The 22342-nt window shown below is 44.2% G+C and overlaps 1 protein-coding gene across 2 annotated transcripts in view; it reads right to left on the bottom strand.

Annotated features, from left to right (window-relative positions):
• RPA1 (replication protein A1) overlaps positions 1–22342 on the bottom strand; it is a 140554-nt gene that overhangs the window by 74490 nt on the left and 43722 nt on the right. For both annotated transcript variants that reach the window (XM_077480572.1, XM_077480573.1), the window contains one exon: positions 93–181. In XM_077480572.1, the coding sequence (XP_077336698.1) occupies positions 93–181 (89 nt within the window). The remainder of the gene's footprint in view (positions 1–92; positions 182–22342) is intronic.

Genomic DNA, 22342 nt, shown 5'->3' with positions numbered 1-22342 from the left:
GTTAAAAGCCACTTGAAATAATGTGGACATAATTGAATGGACAGAGAAGTTTATTATACTGAAAAAAAAAAACAAAAAAAATAGAATGTTACCATCATTGTACGGTTGCGGATTCCCAATCTTCCCATTAACCGAATCTGCTTCCTTCAGTACTTCCATCTCCATTACTATGACTACGCGTCTGAAAGTAGAGGATTAAAAACAGTTTTTTCAATAAAGCCATATTTATAACTGTAATCCTCAAATAATGGATTGTAGTCCTCTGGACCAGGGGTCTCTAAACATACTAAACAAAGTTCCAGTACACTGCCCTTCAGAATTCAGGTGGGGCAGACTAAGGTCAGCAGGACAGGAAATATTCCTGACATCACGGAGTAAACATAGCCACATTTGGTATGGGGGGCAGGGGGAATGGTTGCCCCATTGTTAGCGTCAGTGGGAGAAATGGTGCGCAATTGTTGGTGTCAGTAAGAGGAATAGTGCCCCAAGGGCCAAAGAAAGCCAAGCAAAGGGCCGCAGTTGAGTCCATACTACTCTGGACCTTCCCGAGTGCTGCACTGTAGTTAAGGTATGCATTCTGGTAAGGACCCCCCACCCTTACCAGCCTTGGACAATAAGTAACATCCCATTCAAGAGATCCTCTATTATTCCCTGTAAGAACTATTAGGATTTTTGGTTTACCTGTAAAAACCTTTTCTTGGAGTAATTCACAGGACAAAAATAAATATTAATGAATACTTGGATTATACTGCCACCTCAAGGTTAACGGAAATGGCAGGACTCCCTGCCCAGGCATAGCCCCTCACAGCTCATCCTGGTGAAGAACCAGGAAAGGTTCCCTGCAGGAAAGCAAGGTCAGGTGCGAGACTGGGAAACTGAGTCGAGGTAAGGGCCACCAAAGAAAACCTTGCATGTAAAGTGCAACAAGGGAATGGCTGGACCCCAAGGAGACTTAAAGAGGAAGTACACTTCCTCTGCTGGCATTTACCTATAGGTAGTGTAAATATCACCTAATTGTGTAGGGTTTAGGAGATATTTACATTACATGCAGCCAGTAATGAAACAGCCATGCCATGAATGGTGGCACCCTCGTGGATACAGATGCAGCTGCATCGCTGATATTGCGGTGCTTCGTTTTAAGGCAAGTTTCACATAAATGATGCACTAGCACATTATGACTACCTTGCAGAAAAAAACAAAAAGCAAAAAACAAACAAACACTTAACCGGTTCCCGACCGGCGCACGCCGATGTACGTCGGCAGAATGGCACGGGCAGGCATATTGGCGTACAGGTACATCCAATCTTAAATGCCGCCCTGCCATCACCAGCGTGCCGGTCGGGACCCCCGTGAGTCTGGCCGGGGGTCCCGTGGACTGAATCGCCGCGGGCATACCCACGATCGTCTCACGGGACGGCTGAATGGAGGAAATGCCGTGTAAACAGCATTTCCCCATGCTGCCTAGCAACTAGTGATGCTGATCTCTGCTCCATGTGATTGGAGCAGAGATCAGTGTTCACTAAATGAAAGCCCAGCCCTCCCACAGTTAGTAACACACCCCTAGGAACACTGAACCCCTACACTACTGGTTAACCCCTTCACTGCTATTTACACAGTTATCACTGCATTTATATAGCAGTGATTACTGTATAAATGACAATGGTCTCAAAAATGTGTCAAAAAATGTCCGATGTGTCCGCCGCAATGTCGCAAAAAAAAAAAAAAATTTTTTAATAAAAATGCCATAAAACTATCCCTAAACGCTATAACTTTTGCACAAACCAATCAATCGCTTATTGCGATTTTTTTTTACCAAGAATATGTAGAATACGTATCGGCCTAAACTAAGGGAAAAAATGTTTTTATATATTTTTGGGGGATATTTATTATAACAAAAAGTAAAAAAAATAATGCGTTTTTTTTTCAAAATTGTCGCTCTATTTTTGTTTATAGAGCAAAAAATAAAAACCGCAGAGGTGATCAAATACCACCAAAAAGAAAGCTCTATTTGTGGGGAAAAAAAGCCCCGGACCAAGCCCCTTTTGCCATTGGGCACTGCATCGCTTTAACTGACAATTGCACGACATGGCTCCCAAACAAAATTGGCGTCCTTTTTTTTCCCACAAATAGAGCTTTCTTTTGGTGGTATTTGATCACCTCTGCGGTTTTTATTTTTTTGCGCTATAAACAAAAATAGAGCGACAATTTTGAAAAAAAAATTCTATATTTTTAAATCCCCAAAAATATATATAGAAAAAGGTTTTTTCCTCAGTTTAGGCCGATACGTATTCTTCTACATATTTTTGGTAAAAAAAAATATATATATATATATAATAATAATAAAAATAATAATAATAATAATAATAATAATAATAATAATAATAATTCGCAATTAGCGATTATTGATTGGTTTGTGCAAAAGTTATAGCGTTTACAAAATAGGGGATAGATTTATAGCATTTGTATCAATTTTTTTTATTACTAGTAATGTCAGCAATCAGTGATTTTTATTGTGACTGCAACATTATGGCGGAGACAGCGGACATTTTTGGGACCATTGTCATTTATACAGCAATCGGTGCTGTTTAAATGCACTGATTCCTGTGTAAATGGCACTGGCAGTGAAGGAGTTAACCCCTAGAGGGCAGTGCAGAGGTTATGTATGAGGTTATGTGTTTTTTTTTTTTATTGTAGGGGGGCATGGCCTGGCATGTGACATCACTGATAGTCTTTTCCGATATCAGGGAACAGACGATCGGTGACAGCCACAGTAGGAAGCACGGAGAGAGGCTTGCCAACACAGACCTCTCCTTGTTCTTCAGCTCTGTGACCCGATCGCAGGACACCAGCGGCTATCAAGTCCGCTGGTCCAGCGGCCATGGAGCTCAGGACCGGGTCGGGAGCGTGTCGCCGGCAGCACGCTCCCAACCCACAGCTGGGCACTTAAAGAGCAACGTGCTTGTGCCAAGCCGTGCCATTCTGCCGACGTACATCGGCGTGAGGGGGTCCTTAACTGGTTAATACACTTGCTTTGGAGGTATCTGAAGTTAACCAGATTTCATAAAGATTATTTGCACTATATCTTATGATATTTGAGATTACATTTGCCTCAAGACCCTTTAAATAGGATTTTTGTCACACCTGTAAAATCCTTTTCTTTGAGTACATCATGGGACACAGTCAGGTTACTATTCATTACCTACTGGGTTATACTCCGTCTCCAGATGAATTGACACCGGTAGAACAAAGGTCATCAGACAACAAGTGATCCCCTATATAACCCCTCCCACAAAGGAAGCACTTCAGTTTTGTAGCAAGCACTGAATCCTCAAAAAAATAAAAATAAAATAAAGGGAGGGATCTCTGTGTCCCATGATGTACTCAAAGAAAAGTATTTTACAGGTAAATAGGACGGAAAAAAAAAATATTTTTAAAACCGCTTACCTGTAAAATCCTTTTCTTTGATGTACATCATGGGACACAGAGCCATAGTACTTAATATGTGCAGGTTATAGGGCCACCGATAGGGTGTGCCAGTGTCCATCACCTAAGGCAAGAAGTGTACTCCCTATGTAACCCCTCCCTCTACTGGGAGTCCTCAGTTGTGTAGCCAAGCAATACAAGTGAATACCAAGAAGGGAGGGACCTCTGTGTCACCTGATGTACATCAAAGAAAAGGATTTTACAGGTAAGCTTTTTTTAAAAACCTGTTTTCTTATCTTACATCAGGGGACACAGAGCCAGAATACTATGTGTTATGTCCCATAGCAATGGCAACTGAAGGAATGGAGAAAAAAACAGGAGGCCAGAGGACTCCTACTGCAGCCTGCCGTATACTGCGCCCAAAGGCAATATCCTCATGACCTTTAATATCGATTTGATAAAATCTGATAAACATATGAACTGAAGACCAGATTACAGCTTACAGATCTGAGCCATAGAGGCTCGATGATGCACCACCCAAGAGGCACTAATAACCCTGGATGAGTGTGCTCTACCATGACAAGGAAGAATTTTCTTCTTTAAGCCGAAGCTTGAACAATCACTTGACGAATCCATTTGGAAAATAGTGGATTTTGACTCCGCCTGTCCACATTTTGGACCCTCTAGCACAGGGGTGGCCAACCCGTGGCTCTCGAGCCGCATGCGGCTCTTTGCCCGGTTCCATGCGGCTCTTAGACCCCATTCACACCTGAGCGTTTTGTAGCTTGAAGCCTGAAGCTACAAAAACGCTGGAGGGGAAAAAATGTATTCTCAATGGAGATGGTTCACATCTCCACTCCATGTCGCCTGAAGCCGAACGCCTGACGCTCAGACAAGTTCCGTACCCTTTTTTGTCGCTCGAAATGAGCAGATTTGGGCGTTTTTATTCTTTTAACATTGACCTTTTGCCCTGCACAAAAAACGAATAGCGGTAAAAAAGCCGCAAAATCACGCGATTTTCTGTTTGAAAACGCTACGCTCTGTGTGTGCTGCATGCTTTCTGTGAAGTTTTTTGGAAGAATTTACTGCTAGTTCAGGCTAGACTGTTTATTGTTATCCTGACCAGTTCACTGTTTGTAAGACAATTTGTATTTTGGAAATTAGATGAGCTGCTGTCTTCTGTCACATGGGTGTACTTTCAAAGGAAGATTACTGACTTGATGAAAATGACTGGCCTGTGGTCTTTGTAGTGTTAAAACAGTGTGTGACATTTACAATAAATCCAGCTGAGCAAAAGTATGTGTGTATGAGGAAGGGATGGGGTGATGTTCATCTGTGCCCATGCATATGATGTGGCTCTGTGCGGTAACTCGGTAAAAAATGTGGCTCTTGGTCTTTGTCTGGTTGGCCACCCCTGCTCTAGCAGTACAAACAAAACATTTGTTTTGCGAACCTGAGTGGTCGCCTTTAAATGGACTCTGATCACTCTTACTACATCAAAGTAACGTAGTGCCTTCTCTTCCCTAGATTGAGGATCTGGGGAGAAAGGAGGAAGAATAATATCTTGGTTTAAATATAAACCTGTTAGCACTTTTGGTGGGAATTCAGGATGAGGACATAAAACCACCTCATCCTTCTGCATGATCAAATATGGCTCTTTACAAGACAGAGCTGCTACTTCCGATACTCTTCTAGCAGAAGAAATGGCAACCAGAAAGATTATCCTGCTTGTCAAAAGAACCAAGGGAATTTCTCGTAAAGGCTCAAACGGATGATTCAGCAAAGCCGATAAGACCAAATTTAAATCCCAAGGATTTAGAGGTGCCTTGATAGTAGAGCTGCGCGATTAATCGTTAAAAAAAAAAAAACACGATCTCGATTCAACATTGGAGAGATTATCTGCTCACTCAGTTATCAAAAGAAAGCATCCCGGGCAATCTGCCAAGTTTAGAACTTGAAACTGTAAATGCAGGAAGTTTAACCACTTAAAGTCTAAATCTTTTTTTCTGACGCCTCTTAAGTTAAAACCAATATTTTTTGCTAGTAAATTACTTGGAACGCCCAAACATTTATATATCCATCAGAGACCCTAAGGAATAAAATGGCAATTGCTGCAATATTTTATGTCACACTGTATTTGCCCAGCAGTCTTCCAAATGCAATATTTTGGGGAAAAAATACACTTCAATAAATAAACAAAAATTAAAAAAGGAAACAGCACAATTTTTTTGTTTTAATGTGAAAGATGTTACGCTGCGAGAATCGTGATCTATCTTCCAAGCAAAAAAATTGTGATTCTCATTTTAGCCAGAATCGTGCAGCTCTACTTGATAGGGGAATTAATCTGTGTTACCCCCTGAATAAGCTACACACCAAGATTGGGAAGCAAGAGGCCATTGAAAAAACACTGACAAGGCCAGGATCTGGCCCTTGATAGAAGTCAAGGCCAGCTTCATTTCAGATTCCATTTGCAGGAAATCAGGGATCCTGCCCATGACATACTTCCTGGGGTGCCAACCCCTGGATCCACACCAAAAAACATGTCTTACAGACTCTACTGTAAATGGATTCTGGAAGACGGTTTTCTGGCATTAATCAAAGTAGACACTACCGAAGGTGATCCCCCACGATCCTTTATAAAGTGGGATTCAACAGTCAAACCGGTTACATTTATTTCGTCCATAAGGTAGAATGGAATATCGGACCTTGTGCGAGAAGGTCTGGCTATAATGGCAGAGTCCAAAGCACTCCTACTTCCATCTTTATGATCTCGGTAATTAAGATCTTCAGGGACCCGCTGGGACCAACAAAACCACCTTTCGTTCCTGCTTGATCTTGTGGCGTGGAAGTAGCAGAACTGGAAGAAATGCAATGATCAGTAAAGGAAGACTAATGTGTCTGTTCCACCTGCTAGCAGATCCCTTGTTCCAGACACAAAGTTGTCGACTTTGTTGTGGAATCTGGACGCGAAAAGGTCCATGTCCAGAATACCCCATCTCTGACATACCACTAGGAAGATGTTGGGGCGAAGAGACCATTCTCCAGGAAACAACTGTTGGCGACTCAAGGAGTCCATCTGCCAACACTCTATACCTGGAATGAAAATTGCTGATAGGCAAAGAATGTTGTGTTCTGCCCAAGCTAGAACATTATTCACCTCTTTTTTGGGCTGCACAGCTTCTCGTGTCCCCCCCTGGTGACTGATGGCCTTGTCGGATTGAATCCTGACAGGACAGTCCCGTAGTCTGACTGTCCCAAATTCTAGGGCCAGACATACTACCCAAATTTTGCAAAATGTTGATAGTCAAGGTACTCTAACCTGGACAGAATCTTCTTCCCAGGCTGCTCCCCAGCCTAGAAGGCTGCCATCTGTTAACATCTTCCAGGATAAAGACTTTCCCTTTTGCTGGATAACAACCACCAATTTAGGCTCTGACTTATGTAGGGAGCCAATCGTATTTGGAAGAACCTTTTCTAGGTTGAGTATCCAACCCAGAGATTCTGCAATCAGACTCTGGTTTAGACCCGAGACTGAATGATCTATTATAGATAGTCTAAATAGCCTAGGACCGCTATGCCTTGAGCCCTTGATCTGGCTAAAGGAGGTGCCAGAATCTTTCAGAACACCCGTGGTGCTGTGGCTAAACCAGATGGCAGGGCACAACTGAAAATGATTTTATATTTCAAAACGTGGAAATTTCTGTTGAGCGGGAAATATTGGCACATGGAAATATACATCTTTGATATCAATTGAAGCCAAAAAACTCCTTGCAGGATGGACACAACCAATTGGATTGACTCAATGCAAAAGGATCGGATGTTTAAGTGCCGATTCAGATCTTTGAGATCTAGAATGGGTCTTACCTCTCCGTTTGGTTCTGGAACCGTGAAATGTTTGAATCAAAGCCTGTGCCCTGTTACACTAAGGGAACCTATGATATCACCGACTGGGATAGATGATCCAGAGCCAGAAACACTTTCTCTGGATCCTTGGGAACATTTTCCCTTAGAAAAAAAACGAAGAGACGGAAACTCTCGGAACTCTAGTTGTAACCTAGAGAAAAACTGCAGCAGCCACCCATCTGTCTTGACAGTGTTCCTGCCAGAACTTTGAGAATTGCAGGAGCCTTCCCCTCACCCGAGCAAGCGGGGGTGCCCTTTCATCAGAAGGCATTAGCGTTCTGCTTTGTGGCTTTCAACCCCAAGATCTCTTCTGACCCTGGGGGACTACCTCTTGAACCTGACAGCTGAGGCCCCTGGCACAGGAGAGGCAGCACAATTAAAAAGGAGAAATAGTTGAACTTTCTTACTGGTAAAAGAGAGCTTTCCCCCATTAGAGATCTTTTGGATTTATCTAGATCATTTCTAAATAGCCATTTACCATGAAAGGGAAAACTGGCTTTTTACACGGTGCTTCGGCTGACCTATTTTTCAGCTACAGAACTCCGCGAGAATGCACTAGTCCAAGCATAAGCCATGAGGCTTAAAATGATAGAATCTTTCATAGCATCTGCTGTGAAACATAGTGCGTCTGATACACCAGCCCATTGCTGGGCCTGTTGATCAGGCAGAATTTTAAGTATCTCCACAAAATGTTCCTTAATGGACCGAGATACACCAATTGCAGAAAGTATCGGTTGCGCTACTGAACTTGCCAAAGACATATTGCTTTTAGGAAGAAGTTCCAACTTTTTCTCTGTTGGATCCTTTAAACATCAGTGCATTATCAAACGGACATGTGAGATTCTTGCTCACTGAGGCAATAGCAGCATCAATTGGTGGAACCCCGCCCCATTTTCTTTCATAGAAATCATCTTCCATAGGATAAAGTGTGGAAAATTTCTTAGGAGGATAATATGGTTTATCCGGATGTTGCCATTCAGAATACATAAGCTTTTTTAGCCATGCATGAATATGAAAAAAAAACATCCCCAGATGGAGGAGGTTCTAATGAACCCAATTAGAGATGGGTTCCTCAAGAGTCTGCGCTGCGGGCAGCAAAAAGGTTGAGTAAGGGAGTACCACAAGCAACCCGTCTTGTGATGCTACTCCTCCTATATTAGGATCCGCAGACAAGGATAATTATGTATCTTCCAAATATTTGGGAAGATCTACCTGATCCCCAGCCTCCTGCACCTCAATAAGAGGGTCCTGAGCACTAGATGGGAATCTGCCATGTTTAGCCCCACTATGGAGAGACATAGCATCAATCTTCTTTCCAAATTACAAATGGCAGAAGAAAAAAAAAACCTTGTATGATATATACAGGGACTAAAGTGTTTATGCAACAGTTTCCCCTGACGGCTCAATATGACTAGCCACATCCCTCTCAGAGGAGGACATTCTTTTGGAAATGGATTTAGTTTATTGTGAAATCATTTGACCCCTTAGAGGAGTCCCTGGTCCTACTCCTAGCCTGAAGCATAAAGCAAAGGCACTACCAGCAAAAGAATGTACACTGCTAGGCTATAGTCCAGCACTGTAAGCTTCTATTAATCCTAGCCTGGTAAAGTATAATGTGTCAAAAGGGAAATGCCTGTGTCACTAACCTGAACAAGCCATCCTCCTGCTCTGTCCCTCCACAGCCAGCAGCAGCTACACATACAGTGCTTTAACACTTCCTCCATGTGTGGCCATCGTCTGACGCCGTTAGCCATGGCCCCCGTGTGAATTATGACCCTCCCCCCTTTCAAAGGAAACTGTTTTCCCACACGAGTGGCGGCTCAGGCGTCCTGTGAAACAGACATGGCGGGGGGGGGGGGGTTAAATCCTCGGCCGTGCGTGGTCTTTTTTTTTTTTAAAGGGAAACTGCTTTTGCTATATCAATCCCCCGAAGGGGAAAAGGAACAACATCGGAGGCGCAGGAAGAGAACCAGATCCTCTTTTCTTACCGGAGGATCTTGTGGCTGGAGAAGAAATGAAGGCTTCTGCGCTGTTTCCAGCATCAGGCGGTGAGTGCTCAATATAGCCTCCAGTGGTGACACATAGGCATGACAGCATTATACATAGGAGAAATTCCTAAGAAAATCTCCCTTACCTTTCCTCACAGCAGGGTTATCTGAGATGAACCCAATCTTCACCCTTCACGGTGGGCTCCAAAACCTTCAGGAACAGGGGGGAACCTCAGGTTACCCACAATCCTGGACCTGCGAAAACTTTATGCCCTTACTACCAAAAAGTACTGGATTCCAGGGTCCAGCTCGCTAAAGGAGAAGCGTTCGCAAACAAAACCTTGTTTCTTTGGACACGAGGCTCGGGTACCATTCATTTAGCCCATGAAAAGGACATCAGAACGGATCTGGTCAGCATGGCTAGCCCCAGCAGGGAAGCTTCCAGTGAAGCTCAGCACAGCACATTTTTACTCGTGACCAACACCTTAGACACTGGCGAAAAAAACTGAAGACTCCCAGTAGTGGGAGGGGTTATATAGGGAGTACACTTCTTACCTTAGGGCATTCCAGTGTCCATCACCTATCAGTGGCCCTATAACCCACACATAGTACTATGGCTCTGTGTACCCTGATGTAAGAAAAGAAATCCTGTTTTCCTTTTCATACATCATGGGACAGAGTCAGGCTAATATTCATTACCTACTGGGACATCCCAGAGCAATAGCCTTGAGGGGAGGGAGACAGCATGCCAAACAATAGCCATCAGAACTTATATGGTAGCCCGCAGCACACTGGTCGAAAGCCGAATCCTCAGCTGCTCAAACATCCACTTGATAACATTTTGTGAACGTATGCACTGAAGACCAGGTAGCAGCCTTACAAATCTGAGCCACAGATACCCAATGACAAAAAGCCCAAGAGGTTCCTACACCCCTGGTAGAAAGAGCTCACCCTAAAAAAGGGAGGAGCTTTACGTTTCAGACCATAGGCCTGAATGACCAATTGATGGACCCAATTGACAATGGAAGCTTCCTGCCCTTTCTTGGGTCCTTTAAGTAAAACAAAAATGAAGTCTAATCCTTGGATCTCTGCAGATCTGGACAAATAAACCCTGACTGCCCAGACAACGTCCAAAGAATGCAGTCTCTTTCACTGATCGAGGCTGTCATGGTTAAGGATCAAGTATGGTTCCCTGCATGAAAGGGCCACCGACTCAGACACCCTTCTAGCCGAGGTGATAGCCATCAGGAAGGCTAGCTTGCATGACAGCAAGTCTAATGGAATTTCCTTAATAAGTTCAAATGGCTGTTTCTGTAACACAGACGGCACCAAGTTCAGGTTCCAAGGACATTTAGGTGACCTAATGGGGGGGAAGCAAATGAGTTGCCCACTGCATAAAGGTTAGGATCAGTGAATGGGAGGCTAAAGGCCTTTGGAAGAATACTGATCGGACCGTAACCTGACTTCGGATTATACTCAAATCTGATTTCCACAGCCGACTATAGAAAAGAGAATTCTCCCATTCAAGTATTTTAGAGGATGCCATTTTCTGGCTTCACACCAAGCAATACAAGTCTTCCAGACCTTATGATAAATTTTCCTAGTGACAGCTTTTCTAGCATTCACTAGGGTAGACACTGCTGATCCCAAGACGCCTTGGTACTTTAACACCCTGGCTTCAACAGGCATGCTGTCAAATTAAGACATGGTAAATTGGGGTGGAATATAGGACCACAACATAGTAGATCGGGGTGATGTGGAAGCGCCCACGGCCCATCTGTGAGTCCAACAATCTCTGGGAACGAGGGGCTTCTGGGCCAGGCTGTTGCCACCAGAACGATTGGAACCCCCTTCTTTCCGAATCCTGAGCAACAAAATGTGGAAGGAGAGGGATTGGAGGGAAAGTAAAAACCAGGGAGTACGGTCTCCATGGAACTATCAGAGCATCAGCTCCGATTGCCAGAGGATCCCTTGTTCAGGACACAAATTGCTGTAGCTTGTTGTTGAATCTGGATGCCAATAGGTCTACCTCTTGCCAACCCCAACGCTGGCAAATTTCCTGGAACACCCCTGGGTGTAGGGACCATTCCCCCAGGCAGATCTGCTGGTGGCTATGATAATCTACCTTCCAGTTCTCTACTCCTGGGATATGGACTGCCGATAGAAAATCAGCACATGTCCCTCTGGCCAGGCTATTATGCGGTTCACCTCCTTCAGAGCTAAATGACTCCTGGTACTGCCTTGGTGGTTTATATTGGCCAATGCAGAGGCATTGTTGGACTGAACCCCGATAGGGCAGTCCTAAAGCTCCACCATCCAGGACCGCAGGGCCAGACATACTGCCCATAATTCCAGGATGTTGATAGGCTGTATCTGTTTTGTCCCTGACCATTTCCCACCTAGCTGTGAGCCCTTCTAGGGTCGCTCCCCAGCCTGAGAGACTGGCATCTGTAGTCAGTACTCTCCAAGTTGCCAGGAGAAAGAATTTTCCCATTTGCAGGTTCTGATCCTGCAACCACCAGTTTAGGCTTAAGCATGCCCAAGGAGATAAGCACATTGGACAATCCAGAGCTTTTCCTCTTCTGGTCTAGGCCAATAATATGTCTTGTTGTAAAGGCCTAGAATGGCACTGGGCATAGGACACTGCCTTGGAGGATACCATCCCTCCCTAGAAGACTCATACAGAGGCAAATGGAGGGTTGTCTGGTGTCCCTTATCTGATGCACTTAAACCTGCAGGGCACAGATCCTTACAGGTGGCAAGAATATTCTTGCTTGAACAATATCTAGGATCAGACCTAAATAAATACTTTAAACTTCAAGCCGTTTCAAGGCTTACTTTTCGGTATGTAATGATCCAGCCTAAGGTTTTCAAATACCACACTGGATATTGTGCTCTGTTCTAGAGCCTGTAATGAGTGATCTCTGAATAGGTCGTCCAGATACTAAGCACCAGGATCCCTTGGGCCCTTAAAAAAAAAAAAAAAAAAGGGGGCCCAGTACTGGTGCTAGGACCTTTGTGAACACCCCGGGGAGCTGTAGCTAGCCCAAAGGGTAGGGCCACAAACTGACATTCTACTGCAAAACAGAAACCTCTGATGGGGCTGAAAGAGGTATGTGCAAATACGCTTTTCTAAATCATTGGAGGCTAAAAAGTCTCCCCTCTGGAGTGAGGCTACTACTGAGTGAACAGACTCCATCTAAAAAGGACTGTATCAGATACTTGTTCAGGGATCTTAGGTCCAAAATGGGCCTCATCTTCCCATTTGGTTTCTGAACCATAAACAGGTTTGAATAAAACCCTGTGCCCCTTTCGGACACCGGAACCTCTACAATCACTCCTTGATGTACTAGATGTAGTGCCTGAACAAAGTTTTTTTGGAGGATCCGAGGGAATGCTGGATCTTAAAAACCTCTAACCCCCCACAACTCTAGCTAGTAACTGCAAGCTATAATTGGAGATGACCCATTTGTCCTGAAATGTTGTTCCCCAGATGTCCACAAAATGCAGCAGCATTTGGGAACTGAACTCGATGGAGTGGGGGCATCCCCTCAAAAGGAGGGCTTGGTGCTGGGTTTAGAAGAATTTTGGACCCAGGGCTTCTTTTGGCCCCGGCCGTGCGGCTTGTCCCTGGCCCTAGTGCCCAGTTAGCGGCGGAACCACCTCGACACCAAGACATTGAGGAAGCAGTCCCTGAGGTTTTAAATGAGGGATGTCTGGTGCTTTTATTCACAAAAAGTAGAGAACTCTTCTCTCGAGAGATCTTTTGGATAGATTTGTCCAAATGATCAAATAAAAACTTTCCCCATGAAAAGGGAAACCTGGCAATTTTTTACAAGGAAGCTCGGCTGACCAGTTCTTAAGACAAGTGAGCCACAACGAGACATGCTGTATCGAATCCTTTAAAGGCATCAATAGCAAAACACAGCGCTGGAGGAATATCGGTCTTACTTTCAGGCAGATTATACACCTGGTTAGGCCTATCAGGTCATTTGACCTGATGCTTTAAAGACTGGAAGATACCAATTGCTGCAACAGCTGGCTGAATAGCTGAACTGGCCAAAGAAAATTAAGCCTTTAATGATTTCAGTTTGTCAATAGGGTCTTTACATTTCTGTGCATTATCTACTGGACAAGTTAAGTTCTTATTTAGGGAAGAGACTGCTGGCATGTTCCATTTTTTAATGAACTTTTCATCCATGGGATACAAAAAAGGGAAAACCTCTTTAAGGATGTTCCCAATCAGCATACACTGCCTGTTCCAACAGGGGGTCTAGAGGGAAAGCCTGTGCGCCCTTAAGAGGCCTCAGGTATCCCAAAGAGGGCCACAGGGGCTCAGTCACCTCTGCAATAGGCAAATTAAAAGGCAGAACAAATCATTTCGGTCAGAATCAGGATCAAAAGCATCTGTGACTGTGGCAGACATCAACTGGATATCTTCTTGTCCAGACTGCTCAGAAGCAGACTCATTTGCTGGGCCCTCCACAGAGTGCTGATCTTTAAGCTCTTCCCCATCCTCAAACCATTCCTGCTCCAGACTAGAAGGCTCTGGGAGGGGGGATCTGTCACACTTCCTGCTACCCTGCGGGATAGAGTCAATCATGCCAGCAATGTTGTGCTGCCTAGGGCAGTTCATCCTTAGTGATAAAGGGTGACCAGCATTACCCTGCAACACCGCGGAGATCTGAAAACGTTGCTAGACACCCTGCGCTCCAAGGGCATACATTATAGATGAAGTTTGCATTTTGCCTCTTTGTCTCCACTTAAGGCCATACGGGCACTGTCGCGGGTACCGGGAGGACCTCCAGCTCTTTTGCAACACCTTGGGCATTCCAATGATTTGAGATCCCAAATTGGTATGCTGAATTCCGTTGCACCACAAGACAGGAACCGCGTCATGAAGAACCCATGGATGCACAGGACACCCTGTTCAGCAGACAGTGATCCTCTTCAGCAAGCAGATCCCAACACTGCTGTCCGAGGCTCCAACAGTTCAAGCCCGACTGAATCACTGCACTCAAAGGGCTCCACGCGACAACTGAATGTACCACAGACACCCCTTAATGTTAGCTGTGGCAAGTCCTGTTTGGTTCAGATATGTTTGTTTGGTTCGTACCTACATGCTCACAACCTTTTACCAGTCTCTAGCGGTCAGGAGCAATTACTATCGATACCACTACCTCTATTACACCTAGACTGTACCTGATGGAAGTTAAGAACATCCTGCCAGTATCACCACTGTTCACCTGCATACTTGCTACGTAGCTGCACACAATGACATGTCTGGGACTGTCCAGGCCTACCACACAGTCACACCTAGGCATCTTTGCACGCTGCACCTCGCTCAAAGCGTTATTTTAATTTATATGATGGTTTATTCACAACGGATTCAAGAACTTCCATGGGGGCTTTTGCTCGCTCCAGATTTAGACGTTGCAATTGTATATCCCGTAGCACGGATAGTGGAAGGTTGGAGGTATCGTATGTAGGGTCTGCTGCAAAATAAGCTGCATTGCATTGATGTATGGTAGAGTCTCCCCATCTCAAAAACGCGGCTGAGCCAATAACCTTCCCCTCAACGGGGCTTAAATGAACCCTGCTCAACTGTGGGGAATCTTAATACCTCACCCATCCCCTTCCAGCTACAAGTGACCAAAAGTCACATTGCAACCAGAGACAGTAGCCATACATCCCTATGTAATCCCAAAGGAACAACCCTACTTTGCATTTGCAGACGGATGATCTTACACCCTCTGTGCAGGAATACTGTCGGATGAAGTCTATTGCTCGATGCATACTGGGGTATTCGCCATACTATAGAACCCGCCAGATTGTAGTATTCTATTGAGTGCCCCATACGAGGAAGGTGGGGGAGACGTATAAATTTAATGAGACCCCCTCATGTGACTCGGGGTAAACACTACCACCCAGAAGGCTAGCTACTGCACCACATAGCAGCCCATATATACCTCCCCAGACAGTGCACCTGGGACCTATGAACCAAAAAGTAACCCTACACAATGGCCCCAGTCACAATACCTTCCATAGGAGGTATGACTCCTTCCCTCTCTATTTCTTAAAGGAAAACTCCACAATAAACACATGCTAGCGAACCTGTATGCTCCCAAACAAGCAAGTGCCCTTCTTTCGTAACACCTTACAACTCCTCACCTTGTTTCACACTAGCATGCCGATTGTAGGGGGAGATTTTAATCCGGCCCTCACCCCTTCATTGGATACCTCATCAGGCTCCTCCACCTTAATATACAGAGCTCTAAAAACAATAAAAACACAGCTTAGCGACCTAACTGTGCACGACACATGGCGCACACTGCATCCCAACACCAAGGACTTCACTTTCTTCTTGCCACCCCATAACAAATACAAAAAGGACTGACTATTTTTGTTTATAGCTCAAACAGATTTAGCGTCACTAGTAACCGCGACCATAGACCCTATGGTCCTCTTGGATCATAATCCAATTACCTTAGCATTCCCAATAATGCCCACGAGAGCTGCAATCTGGCAACTTGATAATTCCCTCCTTAACGGCCCTGAAACTTTGAAGATACTAAACTTGCACTCATCACAATATTTTCTTGAGAATGAATCCAGGGATACAAATCCAATGACACTTTGGGCAGCACACAAATGTGTCATCAGGGGTGAACTTCTCTCCATTCCCGCAAAGCGGCGGAAAGCTAGACATGCACGTATTACAGAACTGTCAGAGCGCATTCATTCTCTCTAAAAAAGCATAAACAATCTCTGGCCATGCATGACTCTAACCAAACTAGTACAGGTTAGGAAAGCTCTGCTAGGGGAGCTTGGGACACTGTGGCTGTTTTAAGAATTTGGCAATAAAGCAGGAAAATTGCTCACTAGAGACAACCGAACTAAAAAAGGCAACTTCGACAATTAACTCCATCTCAGACCCCTTAGGAAACACGATTGCCACCTTAGAAGGCATCGTCGATCAGTTTAAACAATTTTTTACCAAACGCTATAACCTACGTACCCCGATTACACCAGAGGCAGCCACAGATAGAGGGGATTACCAACTTCCTCTCTCAATACAGCCCAAAACCCATTACCTCCCCGGAGGCAGCAGACCTAGACAGACCAATATCTTGGGATGAATCCATAAGGCCCTGAAACAACTAAAGACAGGCAAAAGCCTCGGCCCCGATGGCTTGACTATCAGCTTCAGACACGACAGTCCCTTACTTCTTGAAAGCTTAACTCGATAACCACCCCTTCTCCTGCTAACAAAGATCTTCTCGAAGCCCACATAATCGATACCAAAACCAGATAAAGATAGCACCATGGTGTCAAACTACAGGCCCATATTAGTCCTAAACGTCTATGCGAACCTTTAGGCGAAAATAGTCGCTAATCGCATATGCCCTTTGCTCACTAAGCTGGTCTCCTTGGACCAAGTGAGGTTTATTCCTGGACGTGAGGCAAGGGATAAAACCCTGAAAGCCATAAGCGTACATTACTGGTTATCAACTTCCTCCAAACCAGGCTTTTTTCCCCATCTCTTGACGTGTAGAAGATGTTCAACAGAATGACATGGGACTACATAACAGAAGCTTTAAAAACATTGAGCTTACAAGACCGCATGCTCCATTTCATCCTTGCACTATATTCGTCACCCAACAGCAAGAATTAAAGTCAACGGTCAGCTGTCAGACACCTTCTCGGTGTCGAATGGCACACACCAAGGATGCCCCCCTTATCCCCACTCGTATTTGCGCTCACCCTGGAACCTATACTATGCAGACTTAGGGCTAACCCAGACATTAAAAGGGGTAGAAATTAAAGACAAGACAATAACTAGCGGCATACGTAGGATGACATCTTGCTATTCCCCACAGACCCCATCACAATTCCCAACCTACTAAAAGACTTCTCCCTCTTCAAATTAGTATCCAATCTCCAAATCAATTTTGCAAAATCCAGGCCACTAAAAGTTTCTCTGCCTGCTAAGATGGTGACACTATGCCAAGCAAACTTTCCCTTTGGCTGGGAGCCACACACCATCACCTATCTTAGTAACCAGATAAAATTATCAGACCTATACTCTAGGAATCTCCTCCCTATTCTTAAAACTACACAAGACCACCAAAAATTTGAACAAGGGCTCCTTCTCATGGTTTGGAAGAGCAGCAATTGTGAAAATGAATATCCTTCTCAGACAGACATTCTCTTACAGACTTTTTTTTTTTTTTTTTTTTTTTGCATCAGAGATCAGCCAAAAGATTATACTGATTACAGCGGCGGCCGTAGCCCGGGTGCCCAATATTGATAACCAGTTTATTATCACCACTTGTGTGAAAGTATCTAGGCTGCTGAGCCATCATCTGCATTTTTCTCTCTCCCCCTTTTTTTTTTTTTTCTTTTTTTTTTTTTTTTTTATCTTTTCTTTTTTTTCCCTTTTCTTTTCCCCTTCCCCTTTCCTTTTTTTTTTTCCCCCCTTATTTTCGTTTAATACTTAGATCCTTTTTATTTTTTTTACTTCATGCGAGGAGAGTAATAGTATAAACTACACAGATTACAAACAAATTATATACAGAACAGTGTCAAGAATGTGTCTTTTGTTAAGGTGTTTTAGCGTTTTCTGTTTCCATTCACCCAGCATTTTATCACTCCCTCCCCCCTTCCCTCCCCCTCCCCCAGCCCATCCCTCCCTCCTTCAAGGTTGAACACCAACTCCTAAATTTTACCCTCTATAGATTTTATATTACCCTATTCTTTATCCATTTATCCATTTTTTTTATCAATCAGGTGGGTACCCCATTTCATTCAACCATGGCCTCCATATTTTCTCAAACCTTCTGAGGTTTCCCCTTCGTATATATACAGTTTTCTCTTTCCAAATTAAATCATTAATAACTTGAGTCCATTCACTCAGAAGAGGCGCTCTATCAGACTGCCATTTCTGCGCGATCAATTTCCGCGCTTGAAATAAACACCGTATAACTGCCAACGTGGTATTTTTTGGTTCCCCCGCTATTTTCCTATACCCCAAGATACAAGTCCTGGGGTCTCGGTCCAGCTTGGTCCCAAAAGTTTTATTTATGATTTTTACTATTCCTTCCCAGTAGCGAAAAAGCTTTGGGCACCTCCACATCATGTGTATAAGATCCCCATGGCCTCGGCATCTAGGGCAGTCGGCATCCGTCCTTCTTCCAAATAGTAACAGCCTCTTAGGAGTGAAATAGGCCCTATATAACAACATTAAATGTGATACCTTCTGTGGCGGGGAGACCGATACCCAAGGTCCTAATTCCAGTATTCTCTTCCACTGTTCCTCTGTTATTTCACCTATATCCTCCTCCCACTTCTTCTTTTGTTTAACTAAGCCTGATTCTGTTTCAGTAGTCTTACATATTAATTCATAAAGGGCAGAAATAGCTCCCTGGGGTTTCTCTATTTTCATTATCTCCTGGGGAAGAGATATCTTATCCCATTCCGGTATCTGTGCACCACACTGCGCTGTCAATGCATGCCGAAGCTGCAAATAACGATAAAATGTTTTTTGCGGTACGTCGAATTCTCTTTTTAAGTCTATAAATGCTTTTACAGTACTGCCATCGTAAATTTGACTTAGCCTAGTTATGCCCTTCTTTTCCCAGGTACTGATTTTCCCAATTGACCGTACTTCTTGCAAATTCATATTGTCCCATAATGGGGTGTATTCTGTCCATCCATTACCCCCCAGCATCTTTTTTACCGTTCTCCATACCTTGCTTACCATATTTGTTATGGGGTTCTTACGGTAAAAAGAGCTTGCCTCCAGTACCTCCACCATGGTTTTATGTGGGGCTCTTATCAACATTAGTCTACCGTTTGGATTGACCTCCCCCTCCTGATCACATCCCACCAAATGTTGCAGCTGAGCTGCTAAGTAATAATTCCTGGGACTGGGTACCGCTAGGCCCCCCCTATCTGTTGGCTGCTGTAATGCCTGGAGTCGAATCCTCGCCTGTCCGCCCTTCCAGATTAACTTTCGGAAGAGGGTCTCAAGTTTTTTAAACCACTTCCTGCCTATCCACACTGGAGCATTATGCAGGACATATAGCAATTGTGGCAGCCATATCATCTTTATCAAGCTACATCTGCCCGCTACTGACAGTGGGAGTCGGCTCCAGGCATCACAGCTTCGCTTAAATTTACCCACTAACGGGACCAAATTTTTATCAGCATACTGCTCTAAATCTGCTGTTAAGTATATACCGAGGTATTTCATTACCTCTACCACCTCCAGCCGCGGTATCCCCATTGCAATTCCCACGCCTGGGTTGTCTAGTTGAAGCAGTTCTGACTTTCCCCAATTTATTATTAGGCCCGAAAAACCTCCGAAATTTTCCACTAACTTAATTGCCCTTACCAGAGATTGACCAGTATCCCCTAAAAATAGGAGGACATCGTCTGCATATAATGCGATCCTTTCTTCCCTACCCTCCTCCATTTGAAACCCTAGTATCCCCGGTTCTGATCTAATGGCAATCGCCAGTGGCTCCATTGCTACGGCAAAGAGCATTGGGGAGAGTGGACACCCCTGCCTTGTCCCTCTACTCATTTCTATGCATTCAGACTGTTCTTTATTTATTCTTACTCTCGCAGTGGGGGAACTATACAACATTTTAATCCATCCGATGAATGTGGGACCAAATCCACATCCCTCCAGAACACGCCACAGATACCCCCATTCTAAGCTGTCAAAAGCCTTTGTCATATCCAAGGATAAGATGGCCCTTGATCCCATCCCCACCTGGGGAGCCTGAATATTTAGAAAAGCCCTTCTTATATTCATACTGGTTGATCGCCCTTCAATGAAGCCTGTCTGGTCTATATGTATAAGCCTCTTAATTACCTTATTTAGCCTATTTGCCAAGGCCTTAGCCAAGATTTTTGCATCCGAGCACAAAAGTGATATCGGCCTGTACGAGGCTACCTCTTGGGGATCTTTCCCTTCCTTAGGTATAACGATAATGGTCGCCTCCCTCATGGATGCGGGTAGTCTCCCCTCTAACTTTGCCCCCATTAAGATCCTGAGTAGCTCTGGAATTAGGATTTCACTATATTTTTTGTATAGCTCCACCGGCAGGCCATCTGGCCCTGGAGATTTTTGATTAGCCATGCCTAACACCGCCTGCTGTATCTCACTCAAGGTTAAGGGGGCTTCCAAGTCCTCTCTCTCCTCTTGTGTGAGGTTTGGGAGTTTCACTTTCTCCAAGAAAGCATCCAAATCATCTTTATTTCTCTGACCTCGAGTTTTGTATAGGTCCTCATAGAAAGCTCTAAATGTTTCTACAATCTCCTTCCCATTTGTGAGGACTTTCCCATTCATGGACTTAATCGCTGGGATTATAGATGGGGGGGAGTTAGTTCTTACTAGCTGAGCCAACATCCTACCCACACTCTCTCCTTCTCCAAAGTAACGTTGCTTCTGAAATAGCCGTTTATTTTCTTCCCTTTTAGTAATTAATGATCTGTACCCCTGCTGTTTATTCAGCCATATCCCTTTCTTTTCATAAGTGGGATCTCTAACATAATTTTCCTCTGCCTCTATTACTTCCTTCCTGATCCCTTCCTCCCAACTCCTATTTTTCTGTTTAATTTTAGCTACCTGGTGGATCAGGATACCTCTGATATATGCTTTTAATGTATCCCATGTTATATTAGCTGAGGCCGTATCTATATTAAATACTAAAAACTCTTTTATTCTTATTGGGATTTCTTCTACTTCCGTCAATAATTCCAGCCAGAATGGGCTAATTCTCCAGCCCCCTACCGTTATTCTTTTTTTCTTCCCTATACTCAGTGCTACTTTCAGTAATGAGTGGTCCGATATCCCTCTAGGCAGATACTCTATGTCCCTTACATCTTGCAATGCTTCCTCATTGCCCAGGGCCATATCTATTCTGGAGAGTGTCGAGTGCGAACTTGAAAAACAAGAATATTGCTTAATGTTCACATTCCTCACTCTCCACATATCTAACAATCCCACCTCCCTCAGGAAGTCACTCAACTTTGTTGACCCTGGCTGTCCCAGATGTTGTTTAATGGGGAATCTATCGATCCCTCTGTCAAGCACTTCATTAAAGTCCCCCAGCATTATAACTGGAACCTCCTCCTTATTCACCAGGAAGTCCATAAATTTGTACACCACCTCCATCTTAAATGGGGGCGGTATATAGACACCTGCTAAGACATAGGGTTTATCCTCCAAACTACAGTATAAAAAAACATAACGGCCGAGTTCATCAATACTGACCTGTCTGCAGGAGAACCTCACCCCAGTTCCCACCATCACACTCACTCCTCTCGAGTATGATGTATGAGTGGAGTGATACTGATTTTGAAATCTTCTATTTTTAAGTTGAGGTACAGTTAATTTTGTTAAATGTGTCTCCTGCAGGCAGGCCAGACCGATCCCGTGCCTCTCCAGCATCGAGAAAACCGTCGCACGTTTAATCGGGCTCCCCAGGCCTCTTATATTCCAGGAGGCCACATTAAGTATTTTGTCCTGCATTATTCAAAATACGAGAAAAAGTAAAATAACAAAGAAGTGGAAATACACTGTACGTGCTCCAACCCCAACCTCTTAAATTACAAATTCCCCACATGTGTATCATCTTTATAGTGTTGATTTCTAAATCAGCTATTATTTGTGCAACCACGCTGTAGTGTTCAACCCTCATCTTCTTATATACCCCTAACTCAGAGATTACTTGATCCAATCCTCCCTCTCTCCCCTCCCGCCCATTCCTAACCACCCCCTCCCATCCCACCCCCCCAACCCTCCACCTGTTTAGGCAATCCCCCAAGGGGTTACTCATGACCTTCACACTCTCCTCCCTACCCTCTTTCCCTTCCCCACTCTTATAACCTTCTACCTCCGCCAAGGAAGTTACAAAAACCAAAAGTGGTAATAAACAAGTGACAAATATTATCACAACCTTTAACCCTATCTCCCCTTCTATCAATCTTTCATACTTCATTTAAACCGCTCTCAT

This window comes from Lithobates pipiens, unplaced genomic scaffold (assembly GCF_037356315.1).
Source record: "Lithobates pipiens isolate NorthernLeopardFrog02 unplaced genomic scaffold, aLitPip1_a1.2 Scaffold_16, whole genome shotgun sequence".
In the NCBI taxonomy this organism is placed as follows: Eukaryota; Metazoa; Chordata; class Amphibia; order Anura; family Ranidae; genus Lithobates; species Lithobates pipiens.
The sequence above is the reverse complement of the archived record's forward strand: the minus strand, read 5'-3'. Positions and strand labels throughout refer to the sequence as shown.